Raw genomic sequence first — 13,909 nt, forward strand, 5'->3', positions numbered from 1 at the left:
TAGACTCCCACAGTGTTAGATTTCTAAATATATAGTACCTTTATAGGCCTATGTACATATACAGATTGTATTTGGTACAAATAACTATTGCTTAACTTAAAACTCATCTGTTCAGATTTACTTAAATGTACATTAAATTAAATATTAAAGCTACAATAATTATGATAGAAGATGAAATAAATTTATTGAAAGCTAAATAAAGATGTGTGTGAATTGGCATTGGAAAGATGACAATTTTGTAATAGAAAAATAGCAAATATATTTAAAATAAAAATAAAAGAATAATAAAAATGTCCATTGTAGAGTGGCTTTTATTATATGTAATTGTATTTAAGTTAACAGAAAAATCAATATAACGTTGAAATTGAAAATAGTGGGATGCAACTACGTCTGTCGTCACTTTGAGTGCGTACTGACGTTGGAGCAACGCAGCCTTACGCACAGTATATGTTGCATGTTCCCGCCCTCTCCTTTCCCTTTTCCGCTACAGGAAGTTAACGTGCCTAAGGTGCTCGGTTCTTCACCAGAAGCTAAGGCCTTCAATCCGGCGACTAGCACCGTCAAATTTAGGCATCCACCGCGAGAAATATATAATCTAACATCTACAATGGCCTCCGTGTCTGAGCTCGCCTGCATTTACTCCGCTCTGATCCTCCACGACGATGAAGTCACCGTCACCGTAAGTGCTCCGGTTTATCCCTGATAGCTACATCAGTGCGGTTTAACTGCACCCTTTGGGAGCATTGTGCTATAGGCAAACGTCCTAAATGATAAAGATGAGAAAGCACTTACTCTGCTGAATATTTTGGGTAGTAATAGGTCCGTTAAATATAGAAGTTTAGCTCGGTGGTAAGTGTCCAAACAGTCCAATCTACCGGCAAAAATGGCGGCATGCTAGTTGCTAACATTGAGCCACGTTTCTGTATCTTGACAGCTCTTGTCTATGTTGTGACATTCATGAATTAAATACAACACGTGGCTGTAGTAGTTTCTCGCCACATGTCCTGCACATCTAACATTAAGCAGTGGGTTTTAGTGAATGTCCACAACAGCACATCATGCTTTTATTTTCAGAGGGGCTAACGTTATGGCCTTAAGCAGTGCTGTAAGGCTAGTAAACCTCTGTATTACCATGTTCTAGTGCGCCTTGTTTAAAATGTATGATTCTGCACAGTACCCATATGACGTAACTTTACAATCTCTGCTTACACTAAGTTAGTAACGGTAAATCGCATCAATATAGTTTTAACGTTAAATCTATATAGCCTCGGAATCCAAAGCCTAAACAGTTCAGTGTATAAAATGAAACTTAATAGCCTCTCGTCCCCACATTTTAGAAGCTGTAAAAATGAAATTACGTGACTAAGCTAAGTGATTACTTGAGTTTGTAAATAGCTGTCGGTCTCTTTTCAGTGAATCAATTTAGCATTCCTCTATTTCAATAACCACAACATGAGTAGTAAAACGATGCAAATTGATGTGATGCACTAATGACAACTGCTTGGTCCTATCTAGTCTGTGTACTGATAATATGCATGTAGTTGTTGCTAGTTAAGGATGAATGAAAGAGGTTTTATAACAATTGCTGTTTTCTGTGTCTGTAGGAGGACAAGCTGAATGCTCTGATCAAGGCTGCAGGAGTCACTGTGGAGCCCTTCTGGCCAAGTCTGTTTGCCAAGGTGAGAGAACAAAAAATGGCTCAATGAGAGTTAAATCCAGATCAACTGTTTGAATTGGCTACTCAATTTACTCCACTTCTCACCCCGGCTCGCAAAGTGGGTCTGATCTGGGTGTGACTAGGGTGGATTTCAATGTGAATTGCGCTCGACCTGGGTCACTACCAGCCAGGGCAGGACAAATTATGTGATTTGGTTGGAAATGACAATGTGGCATTTGTCACAAACATTTTTCTCACTGTGCTTTATGCTGGGTTTTAACCATAGACTGTATAAAACTAGGATTTTCACAAGCAGCTCCAACTACAGTGGAGCGGTTTACTTTATTTCCAAACAGCTCGCTGACAGTGAGGGCCTGAATCTTCATTGGTCTGCCTTTTGCAGGGTGGAAGCAAAGTTTTACAAGCAAAACTGCTTGTCATGTTTTTTGCAGATTAAATGTGGCTGCAGAAAGCAGAATTCCTGATTGTAGTGAGCAATCACAATGTTGGGATTCAATATGTTGTACTGCCGTTGCTGACTGCATGACAATCAAAATCAAAATGGCAGAATTACTGAATTAAGTTTGCAGAGGGTCTGTTGAAATCTTGACTTTACTGTGAAAGTTAAGGATTTCCTATTTGTATCAGGGTTTGCTCAATTTAAGTTATCAGCACAGGCTTTTTTTAGTTCTGTAGGTCTGTAAATTACTCACCAGAATTAAATGACTGACTTGTGAATGTTGTTTCGTAGGCTCTATCCAGCATTGACATTGGCAGCCTGATCTGCAACGTCGGCGCCGGAGGTGGAGCTCCAGCAGCCGCTGTTGCTGGAGGAGCTGCCCCTGCTGGTGACGCCCCAGGTAAGTGGACAAACGATGATTTAAATTGGAATGCGTATTTGAGATAGGCTTAACTTGCAAATGTTTCTGATAGTTACCTTTTGTTACAGAAATGCTAAATTGGGATAAACGTGATGTGAATGTGATTTTAGTCCCTTGCTGTACAAATGGCCTGCTTTTGAGATGTAATTGGCGTAGCATGGCCTTTCTTAAATGAGTACTGGTCTGGTTCAAAGTGAAAACCAGCATTGACCTTTTCTTAATTCAGAGGGGAAACCCTTTATTTTGAAATTACCAGGGTACTGGGATCTTTAGCGTCATTCTGACAACCAGTCTCGTTTTTTTAAGTTATTGTCATATCTCCTGGAGCTTTGTCTACAGAGTTTGTGTACCCTGCCGCTTGACTTTATTAACCATACCCTCTCTGTTTACTCCCACAGCTAAGGAGGAGGAGAAGAAAGAGGAGAAGAAGGAAGAGTCGGAGGAGTCCGATGATGACATGGGCTTTGGTCTCTTTGATTAAACCTTTTTGTAATTAAACACAAAATTACAAACAACTGTTGCCCTGTCTGACTCATTTTCTTCTCCCCATGATACACTGGTACAGACAAACCTCACCTGTCCCAAGTAATTACATGTGCAGCTGCTATCAACCACCTGAGCAAGACACAAACCCTAGTTGCTCCACATATGTAGCAATTGTGATTAGATTTTTTTGTTTTGTTGAAAGCATCAGCTAAATGACATGTAACTGACTGGTACATTTTATACACTTCAATATATAGTAAAGTGGAAATGAGTTGAGTGTAATTTGTGAAATTGAATGCCAGCAGGGAATAGTCAATTTATAAACTGAACAGTAGAAATAATTCTCCAAAATGGAAACCAGTGGACGGTGCTAAACATGCAGCACAACTGCCAGAGTACCATCACAGGAGTGGTGTGGTACTTAGTGATGTTTTATTTTGAAGTGGTGCACATGTAATGTTACTGGTTATACTTTATAATGGAACCACTTTTGTACATCTGTAAGGCATAAGTGATCCTGTTTGTTTGACTGAAGTACTTTTAAATACAACTGGAGGGTATGAAAAGACAATGTACAGCTTGGGGAAAATGATCTGTTAAACATAAAGCCTTGCCTACAATACCATGCTATGATTTTATGTAATATAATGGCATTCCATTGTGGATCAACCGGTCACCTGGCGGCTTATGCTACTCCCTACAGCGGCATGTGCGGAACGGAAGATCAGACAGTCAAAGCGGCAGGTAGCAGTGCTCTTAGACTACGGGTGGGCTCCTGGCAGTGACGTAGTACTTTCGCCTCACGCGGAAAGGACCCCGGTTCTGGCCGATACAATACATGGAAATCCTACTTAGGCCCCTTCACGCTGTTCTGTTTACAGAACGTATGTAAAATCTATACAAAATATATTTTCCCCCTCATATTTAATAAAGATTATATAAACCTGCTTATGTTTTTAAGCGCCAAATGGGACACACGGAGCTGTGCGGATTTATAAATTCAGGGGTAAACGTCAGAACGTTTAAAACTCCCTGTTAGCACCATAGAGTTAAAGGTTAGCACATGGCCGTCCCTTATGCTCATCTGCACGTATAGCGACGACGGTTTAAAAGAAAGGCGACAAAGTGACAATATAAAGGTTAATGAATGTGAAACAGAAAACTAAAACCGGCACAGTGAAAAGAATAGCCAGAAGTCCAAGCAGGTCCAGACGTAGGTTACATTTTTATATACGATGCTTTGTGCCAGCATTTCTCTCCACGTTTAGCTAATCCACCGACTATCACCCAGACTGTATCGACTAGAAAGCAGAATTTGCAGAGTAACCGATGTAAAGTTTGTTGCGGAATGCAAACCTATCGAGTGGACGTATTTTCCATTCGTGCAGTCACCGGTTTAAGCCCAAGAGTTACATAAAACTGAGTTATGAATGTTGTACCTGGATCCAGAGGGGCAGGTGGAGCGGTTTGTGGTTTTCCGGTCTTTTGATGGTGATTTGAGAAACCAGTGAGAAAAGTGTCAACTAAATTGATGTGTAACTTGTTCTGGAAGCTGCAACTGTCATTCAATCATGTGTCCACAACTGCAGATAATTGAGTTTACATACCTGTAATCAAAATATCTCGCCCATTGACTACAGCTAAGAAAAGCTCATTTTAGCTCACGGGAATTAGAGCCGGCGCGGCAGACACAAATAAATAAATAATGATAAAATAACTAAAACAGACGAACATAGAAGGGTTTCATTGCCAACTTGAGACATACAGTTTAGGGGTCAGACAGACTTAAATAAGCAGACAGAAGCTTGCAGTATTTCTTAATGATAACAGTGTTTTTATTTGCGCTGGTTTAGCAACTGTACATGTGACTCCTTCCTGAGAATACTGCTCACCTCAGGAGAGAGGGACCAGTGGAATGGAGAGAGAATCAGAGGAAGACAAGGCTGAAGGAAGGGGTGGTAACAGAGGGAGGACAAGTAGAAATGTGGAGGTTAGAGAGGAAATAAAGGTATAAATAACTCCAGTGAAGAGAGGTAGAAAGACAAAGAAGAGAAGCAGAAGGACTTACAGAGGGGAGATAAAGAGCAAATCAATCATCATTGTGGCCAGCAAGGTGTGCATCTGTCCCTGGTTTTGTGGGGAGTAAAACAAGAAACTGTAACTGTAATTCACCCCCAAAAGACTACGGAATATTATTAATGTTGAATTCTACTGGAAATTTGACAATGAGGGCGTAACTGAAAGCTTGCATATTGCTGAGTGAACATTGGGAAGACAAATAGGATAGAAGGAACCACAACATGACAATTTGGCTTCAACATACAAAAAAAAAATAATAGCATGCAAGGTGCAGTAAAAAAAAATGTTGATTGAGTAAACCAATACCATTTGAGTGAAATGTTCCTTTTTAGTCAATCGCAGTACATTTGGCACAGGGTGATCTACTGTACAGTATAATCCCCCCCCTCCCTTCACTTTTCCACCTGTTCATCCCTCTCCCTTCTTCACTAACAAATCATGCCTCAGAAACATGTTAAAAATATAGCTTCTTTGTATATTTACTATGCAAGTTAACTTAAAAAGTGGCCTGTGACATTTAGTTTGTTCTTCAAAATACAGATCTCATATTTCTTTGTTACGCCATCTCTCGGTGCCTGAGACAAAGAGATCTAGAGAAAAGAAGGTGGGGAAAAAAAAAGATGAAATTATGACTTTCATGAGCATCTGTAAATCAATTACTTTTTCAAGAGGAAAACTGAACATAGAGACATACTGTTTGAGTCAAAGCTGAAAATAGTAATAATATTAATTAATAATGATATAAAAGCATGTTCAAACAACAACATTATCATATCATCTTCATTATCGTCCTCATCCTGGCTCTTCAGTTCCAGTTGTTACATCCTGCATGTGTGGAGCGTGTTGGTCGTGTTTATGTGGCAAATGTTGGTGCGTCCATTCACCAAAATATCTCTGCAGTCCTTCAAGCAAGCCTCTGAAACCTCTGTTTGATTCACTTTCATCAAAGATTAAAAAGTAGTAATGGATGATTATTAAAAAAAAAAGAAAAAGAAAGAAACTCATCTTCGAGGATACTTGATGGGGGAGTGGAGCGTTACTCAGGATACGAATGCAAATAATACAACAAAAGTACAAAATAACGCAATATTGACTAAAACATGTCCGTTTCCATTGAGAAAAACTAAAAGATGAATGTTTGTAGGAGAAGAAGAGGAAGCGGATTGTTTTAGTCAGTCATATGTTCGCTGTCCATCAGTTCATTCATTAATCCGTCCGTCAATGATATCCATCTAAAATGTTCTCTTCTCTTTGTGATTGGCTGAGAGCTACTGCACACTCCATTTACACAGCAACAGAAACTAATGTGGGCGGATCATCTTGAGTCGTGATTGGTCAATGACATCCAGCAGGTTCTTGGCATCCACTGCGAGGGCGTGAGCTGCCATTAGCATCTGTTTCTTGTAGTCCTTTTGTAAACTGTACAGAACACAGAAAACAATTACTGCATCAACCCAAAGTAAGTAGTGAATCATTATCAATAAATATACAGTATATCTGTAGTAACTGTACCTTGTCATGACATACTGTTGGGCCAGTTTCATCTTTGCTATTAACTCAGCCAGATCTGAATTCAACAACTTCTGAGCCATCTCAATCTGTGACAACACAAACCAAATGTCAAAGATCCTCACACAAAAGAATGAAACAGTACTAGTGCAGTGCTTGTTTGGAATGGGCCAACTGCTCGGTTCCCTTTGATTTGAGTGGGAAAATGCCATAATGGGTTTGCAACATCATTTTGTGTTGTATATATGTTTGCATGTATACAACTATTTATTTTTAATAAAAGAATTTATTTTACTGTCATGCACCTTTATTTACAATGTTCAGATTGTTTTGTCAACCTTCATTATGAAATTGTATCTGTGTGTGTGTGTGTGTATGTGTGTGTATGTGTACTTCTCTGTGTGTGCTGGCTGGCAGCGCAGGAAGTGTCTCGTCCACTGTCGCTAGCAAAGTCCTCAACGCCAGACCCACCTCCTACACAAACATACATTTTTTTTTTGCATCAATCTTCAGATAATATGTACTCTTAAACCTGCTGATGATGGATCCTTAATTTGCGTCTACACTTAGCGACACTAAGGGGATAGGGACAACTGTAGCAGTAGAACCTCTTCTTGAAGCTAAAATCACGGCAGGTGTTGTATTGTACCACACTGTCAAAGTTATACCTTCTATCACCCTTTTTAGAGAGGGAATATTAATCCTACCTTGACCATTGGGACGTACTCCTCTGGGGCTGCAGGTTGAATCCTGTTGGACATCTCAATCACAGCTTTAACCAATCCTGTCACGTTCTCGTACACTTTGTCGTTGGAGCGATCCAAGTTAGCGGTGGGGGGTGGGCTGATCTCCTGAGGCTGCAACTGGACCAATGAGGAAAGTACGGCAATTACAATGAACCACTAAAAACAGACATTTTACACCTTTTTTTTTTATTTATTATACATTCCTTTTAGATTTTTAAAAAAAAAATAATTAGTTTTAAAAATTTTATTAAGTAAGCTAAGTTAAATTTGAATTCTTAAAGAAAAGCTCTTTCTGCTACCAGAATCAACATGGGTAACTGTAATTAAACAGACACAACACTGGGGGGCAGTATTTGACTAGTTACACACACACACACACACACACACACACACACACACACACACACACACACACCACACACACACACCACACACACACCACACACACACACACACACACACACACACACACACACACACACACACACACACACACACACACACACACACCACACACACACACACACACACCACACACACAATAAAATGCAGTGTCTAACCCATAGTCGGAATAAACTGCCTTAACAGTAGGAATACTTTTTAGAGATGCATGAAGGAGAGTTAAACATGCCTTTGACAGCTTGATAAAACGTCAATATAGCTTTACTTTTAAGCCCTTAATTTTAAAACTGTACATCAGAATGCTCTGAAATTATGTAAGAGACACAATGGATAGGTGATGTCTCCTAGAGACTTGGAATGAAGCTAGAATAACGTCAGGATTCCTTTATAGAGTAGCCTGAAAAAGAGAAGAATATGCCTTTACTAGCCTGAAAAAGTGTCAATATAGCGTTGGTTTTAAGGCCTTAATTTTAAAACCGTACATCAGAATGCTCTGAAATTACGTGAGACAAACACTGCATGCATTTCTACCTACATACTAGATACCATGACTGCTACTAGGACAGAGGAGTGTGACAGTTGTTAGTACAGTATGAGGGCAGGACAGGGTCAGTTTTCTAGTACAGACTCAAAGTTCAACATGCATTAAGCAAGAGTTTTTATACCAATGTTAACTTAAACAATTTAATGTAAAGTGAAAGGGTTGCTAGTCGTGCTGAACCACTAAGCTCTGTATGCCTGCTAACATATTAGAGTTTGTCTATGTTTATGTCTTTCTGGTCAAAAATCCCTTCATGCAGGTTTAATTCACTAACTACTCAGCTGATTTAATTTTGTTCAAGCTGCAGCCATTAAAGCACGGCTGAAGTGATTTGTAAGGTTCCCCTTTAATGAGAAAGAGCTCTGGAGGAAATGCCTCAGTGACAAGCTTAGTTTAAATAACAAATGAGCCACAATGCAGTTTTTGTGCATTTCATTTTGGCTTGTGAACGAGAAAATTAAATATAATTAAATATGTATTATATGTGTTCAAATAATGACAAACATATTCCACTGCTTCTCCTGTAATGATCACAAATCCCAGTTAACCAGTTAATGATTGGAACAACATTAATTTAACTATATTATCATCTAAAGAAGATGCAATGGATGACATACAGTGATTAGTTTACAATGCTTCTATTGATCTAAGAAACAACTTTTAGATTTTGGTTTAATTTTTCATTACCAGGGATATTTTTCATAACACTCTATGGGTACTACTATGGCTACTATAAGCCTAAAGCCATCATATTAACACATGGCATGTAGTGTCCGTTGCTTTAAAGAATGGTGGAACAAGCTGACAAAATAATCTCCGCTCCAAGATCAACGTACTAGTCTTTTGGAGCTCTCATCCACATCTCACAGTCTTCACCATCTTTGCTAATGACCATGAGATGCATTAGGAAGCTCTGGAGGAGATTATTCAGTCACAAATACTGTTCCCAGGTTAAGAATGAACTCCCAAGCTCAACTGTTAAGGTGGTTATGCCAACAGTGATATATGTCCAGCCCCTGGTAAAGAAAAATAACTACAATTCAGAAAGCTTCATGAAGCTTCTCTGCACAATTTTAATAGGAACTATTCGCTAACTAACTCTACGGTGATGACAGACAAATAGAAAGATCAGCTTACCCTCCACGGCTATGGGGAGGTTGAGGAGATGGGAGGGAGGTGTGGTTGGGTGGATGGATGGGTGTTTGACAGGGAGGAGATTAAAGGGGATTTGGGTGTGCAGCGAGTCGGGATGAGAGGGGAAAGGGTGCCACAGATTGATTGGTGAATAAATGGTTGCAGAGTAACAGGCCAGAAAGCAGGATAAGGAATAAGAAGATGGCAGGGTGTTAACAGGAAACAAATGCATGGATGTTAATTGAGAGAGGGGGGAGAAAGAGTAACAGGGGAGAAAAGAGGGACAGCACATTAGGCCAACCACAGGCACGGCATGGCACAGCATGCAACCCATCGGCAAAATGCCAAACAGTGTTGAATTCAACTCAAAGACAATGTGCTAGAATGGGAACGAGGGTAAATAGGAACACAGTGAAGGACATTTGCTCAAAAAATGTTTTAACTGGGGAATACATTCTGTTTTTTTAGGAGATTCGGTGTTCATAGCTCTGATATGTTTTTGAGTTTGTGTGCATATATACCTTAACCCCCTCATTGTAGCTGTCCACTGGACAGAGACTGGCCAGGTTGCCTAGATGACCAGGTGCTCCGGGGCGGGGCGGTTTCTTAGGAGGAGCCACATGTTCTGGAAAAAAGGAGTATGATAGTATGATGTGTATGTAGTATGATGCATGCTAACAGGAACTTTATTGTGGTGTGCAGTGGTGGAAAGTATGGGACTCAAGTACTGTATTTAAGTATAATTTTAAGACACTTTCTATTTAATGCTACTTTAAATGTATCCAACTATCCCACAGTGTATAAACCAGTTAACAGGTCAGCATTGTTGTAGCAGGTTGAGGTAGAGCAAATTTTAACCCGTTAATAATAATACTCCAAAAATATAATAGAGTAGTTAAAGTCAGTTATATTATTACTCTTTGAAAAGGGCAATCCTGTACAATGGGTAGTTTTACCTTTGGTACATTTTGCGGACAATACTTGTGCACTTTACTTGAATGCAGCACACTTCATTTCAACAGTACTGTTTTACAGTGTGGAATCACTTCTTTTACTTAAGTATGTCTGGGTGCTCATTGTCTCACCTGGTTTTCCTACAGGCTGGTAGATATGTTGGCTTCCACCCTGTACACACACACACACACACACACACACACACACACACACACACACACACACACACACACACACACACACACACACACACACACACACACACACACACACACACACACACACACACACACACACACACACACACACACACACACACACACTTTATGTTTTGTGCATATTGAGATATTCCCACCAGCAACGTCAGTACTCAGCTACAGTTACAGTTGATACAGATGATAAGGTAAATTCTGAGAATAACTTTAACATGTGGTCATGTGGTTGTTGTGTAGGCAGTGCCCTTGCTGGCACACAGACAAAAATACTTTCCCTCCTTCTCCCAGCCTCTTTATTTTCTCTCTCTCTCTCTGTCTGTTACACAACTCCATTTTTTTTCTTTCTCCTCTTTGCTATAATTGTCTCCTTTTTGCCTCATTTTCTATTCATTGTTTATCTGTTTTAATTTAGCTTTGTTTTCTTAATTACTGTGTGGAGGGGGTTAACAACTGATTTTCAATGTAAGTACACACACACACACATGCACAGTGACTGACCGGTGCTTGCGGTGTGCCGTCCTCTCTGTCGATGCTTCCTCTGCTGTTTCTGGATTCTGTCTTCTTCGGGGAAGATACAGAGAGTTAAAAACATAACTAAGCATACGCTTTGGAGCAATTTCCAAACCGGAAAGGTTGTACCAGCTAGTTTAGCAATAAAAATATGAAAAACCAAACACAATCAGTAAACAGTTTGACAGACACTTGCAGGTTGCAGAAATGAAATTCTATGCAGAACAGCTGCACTCTTTTCCCAACCAAACACCACATGTCAACAGAAACTGATTTTGTAGAAGTTCAACTAATGACCATGACGTGCAAGTTTGTCATTTTTCCACCTACACTGCCTCGAAAGGTAAACGTCATTGCCATCATCATCCTCATCATCAAGTGAGTAAGGAATAAGAGCAGCCGGTAAACACAATCCTGTCTACACAGATAACTTACTGACAGCCTGTTCATACCAATTAGTCCACAGAAAACAGTAACATTACAAAACTCTGTCCACATATGCACCACCAAAACCCAAGCAGGACTCCAACTCCCTCGCTTTCTGTTTCAGTACCGTATTGGTGAAGCACGCCTTGAAGAGATGCATCCTGGGAGAACAGAAGCTGAAGAAGACGGGGAGGAGGAAAGCAGAGAGTGGAGGCCATCGAAAAAAGGGGGGCGACAGGGACAGAAAGTATGAGAGAAAGAGGGATGCATGCAAAGAAAAACTTAAGGCATAGAGAGAGAAAGACAAAGTAAATCATGAAAAGAAGGACAGAGAGACCACAGAAACTGGGAGAGGAAACTAAGAATGTGGAACATGAGAGAGAAATTAACTGAGAAAGACAAATATTGAGTCAGAGAAGAATGAAGGAGAGGACAAGACAGACAGAGAAAGAGAAGAAGTTTTTTCCAGAGGAAAAGCTCCACTGAGCCACAGAGAAAAGATCCAACTGCCTCACTCTCCGTTTCCCTCCCTCAGTCTGTTTCTCCCTCCCACTTTTTCCATCTCTCTGCATCTCCCTCTCTTCCCCCTCTGTCTGTTTCTGTTTCTCTCTCTGATAGGTGACTCCCTGTTCATTCCACCCTCTCCACGGCTCTTGCCAATCCCACTTCCTTTCTCCCTCCTTCTGTCCTCCACTCTTGTTCCTCCTCACAAACTTCCATCTCTTTCTTTTCAGGCCTTACTTTCCTTCTTTTATTGATTTCTGTGTCCATTCTCCTTCATTCTCCTCCTGCTCCTCAGATCTCTGCAGGGTAAATCCCACCAGCTAGCTGTCCAATCGGAGTTTTCTGTTGTATGACTAAAACAACTGTATAACGTACACATTTTCCACCAAAACAAGTTACTTCCCGAGACTATTTTGCAGAATCACGTTGCTCCGTCCGTTGCTTAGCGCCACCCAAGACGATTGTGATTGGTTAAAAGAAATGCCAAAAAAAATAGATCATGTTTTTCTCCCATCCCGGAACACTGTGTGGACAGGCCAGACCCTCCTCCGCAGCGCTGTGGAGGAAGGTCTGGCAATGCGAGATTACAAAATGACAAATAAGTTATCAGCAATTCAGTCTGCCCGGTCTGTCCTGAAAATGTCCTGTTCTGTAAAGCAATACATAAAGAGAGGGGACATCTATGCCCATTCCTCATCCCTCATCTCTGTGTTTTTCTCTCTCTTTCAGCTTCCTTACACCTGGCTCAAAAATGAAAACCGCTCATCAAGCCAGGAGGAGAACCTATCTGACCTGAAGAGTGAAGAAAAAACGACTTGTTTTGCAAAAGTAGCGATTTGGCTCCTTTTGGGGATGTTTCAGTGTCTTATGAGATAAATCAAGGCCAACTGAGCCAGTAGGAAGATCTGAAAAAGATATTCTGCAGCTCATCTGGCAACAACAATGCGCATAAAGAAGTTTTACTAGCTGGAAAAAGCGTCTCACAGCCTCACACATATCAACACACCAGCATGTGCAGTTTGATAGTTGTTACAACAGCTAATCGAGAGGGCTACTTTCTGTATTTACCTTCAGTTTGACTTAACGAGGTTTATTTATGGAAAACTGATTATTATAGGACAGAATGACATGGTTGAAAGATACTGGAACTTTCCTTGAAGGGTCCATTTGTTCCTCATGGTGATGTTTTGATCATAATATGGCAATAGTCCACAGACAAAAAACTGAAAGCCGTAGTTTATATCTAAATACCATTACCATGACCATGAAGCTCTCCTCCTGCTCCAGCCACCGCTGGTCATCCTCCATCTGCTGTTGCTGCATCATCAGTCTCTCCTCCATCATAGCCTGGCCTACACAGCCACCATCCTGTAGAAAACATGGGTGTTTCAATATGAACTGTTGTTTTATTTTTGTTTCTGTTATTATTATTATTATTATTATTATTATTATTATTATTATTTATTTTTTACAGTTAATCATACTGAATAAAGAAAGTCCAGGTTCAGGACAGCAACATGATCACCTCAATCATCTCTATAGGCTGACAAGTGGTTGATTGAACTGTGGGATGATCTTTAATACACAAGAAAAATGATTGCAGGGATCAAGTTGTCGTTAAAAACATTTTCCTGACTGCAGTTACTTTATTCCCCTACACAGGGCGCTGCGGTCCGCTTTAAAAAACGTAGGTGTCATTGATGGACTATATTCAGGTCTTACTCTTTTATGTGTTTGCTAGCGAAGCTAGATGCAGTAATGTAAAGCGGCATAGATGCCGCTCACAAAGGGCATGGGTCTCTCCAAGGTTTCTGCCTAAAAGGAAGTTGTTCCTCGCCACTGTAGCACCAAGTGCTTTTTTTTTT

The 13,909-nt window shown here is 40.3% G+C and overlaps 2 protein-coding genes across 16 annotated transcripts in view; one reads left to right on the forward strand and one right to left on the reverse strand.

The window, feature by feature from the left end:
- Positions 1-408: 408 nt before the first annotated feature.
- On the forward strand, positions 409-3,056 carry rplp1 (ribosomal protein lateral stalk subunit P1). The gene is made up of 4 exons (XM_032535557.1): positions 409-679; positions 1,605-1,679; positions 2,409-2,517; positions 2,937-3,056. The coding sequence occupies exons 1-4, from the start codon at positions 455-457 to the stop codon at positions 3,017-3,019; spliced, it is 492 nt and encodes a 163-aa protein (XP_032391448.1). The 5' UTR covers positions 409-454; the 3' UTR covers positions 3,020-3,056.
- Positions 3,057-4,835: 1,779 nt separating this feature from the next.
- Positions 4,836-13,909, reverse strand: part of ptk2aa (protein tyrosine kinase 2aa) — a 62,795-nt gene continuing 53,721 nt past the window's right edge. For 10 of the 15 annotated variants that reach the window (XM_032535457.1, XM_032535458.1, XM_032535452.1 and 7 more), the window contains 9 exons: positions 13,302-13,412; positions 11,103-11,165; positions 10,521-10,560; positions 9,957-10,060; positions 9,439-9,447; positions 7,320-7,475; positions 7,006-7,086; positions 6,616-6,701; positions 4,836-6,522 (listed from right to left, as the gene is read on the reverse strand). In XM_032535457.1, coding sequence (XP_032391348.1) covers positions 6,405-6,522; positions 6,616-6,701; positions 7,006-7,086; positions 7,320-7,475; positions 9,439-9,447; positions 9,957-10,060; positions 10,521-10,560; positions 11,103-11,165; positions 13,302-13,412 — 768 coding nt within the window. In that variant the 3' untranslated portion in view covers positions 4,836-6,404. The remainder of the gene's footprint in view (positions 6,523-6,615; positions 6,702-7,005; positions 7,087-7,319; positions 7,476-9,438; positions 9,448-9,956; positions 10,061-10,520; positions 10,561-11,102; positions 11,166-13,301; positions 13,413-13,909) is intronic. The other 5 variants (XM_032535449.1, XM_032535461.1, XM_032535448.1 and 2 more) reach the window with 4 other exon arrangements.

The sequence above is a fragment of the Etheostoma spectabile genome, chromosome 14 (genome assembly GCF_008692095.1).
Source record: "Etheostoma spectabile isolate EspeVRDwgs_2016 chromosome 14, UIUC_Espe_1.0, whole genome shotgun sequence".
In the NCBI taxonomy this organism is placed as follows: domain Eukaryota; kingdom Metazoa; phylum Chordata; class Actinopteri; order Perciformes; family Percidae; genus Etheostoma; species Etheostoma spectabile.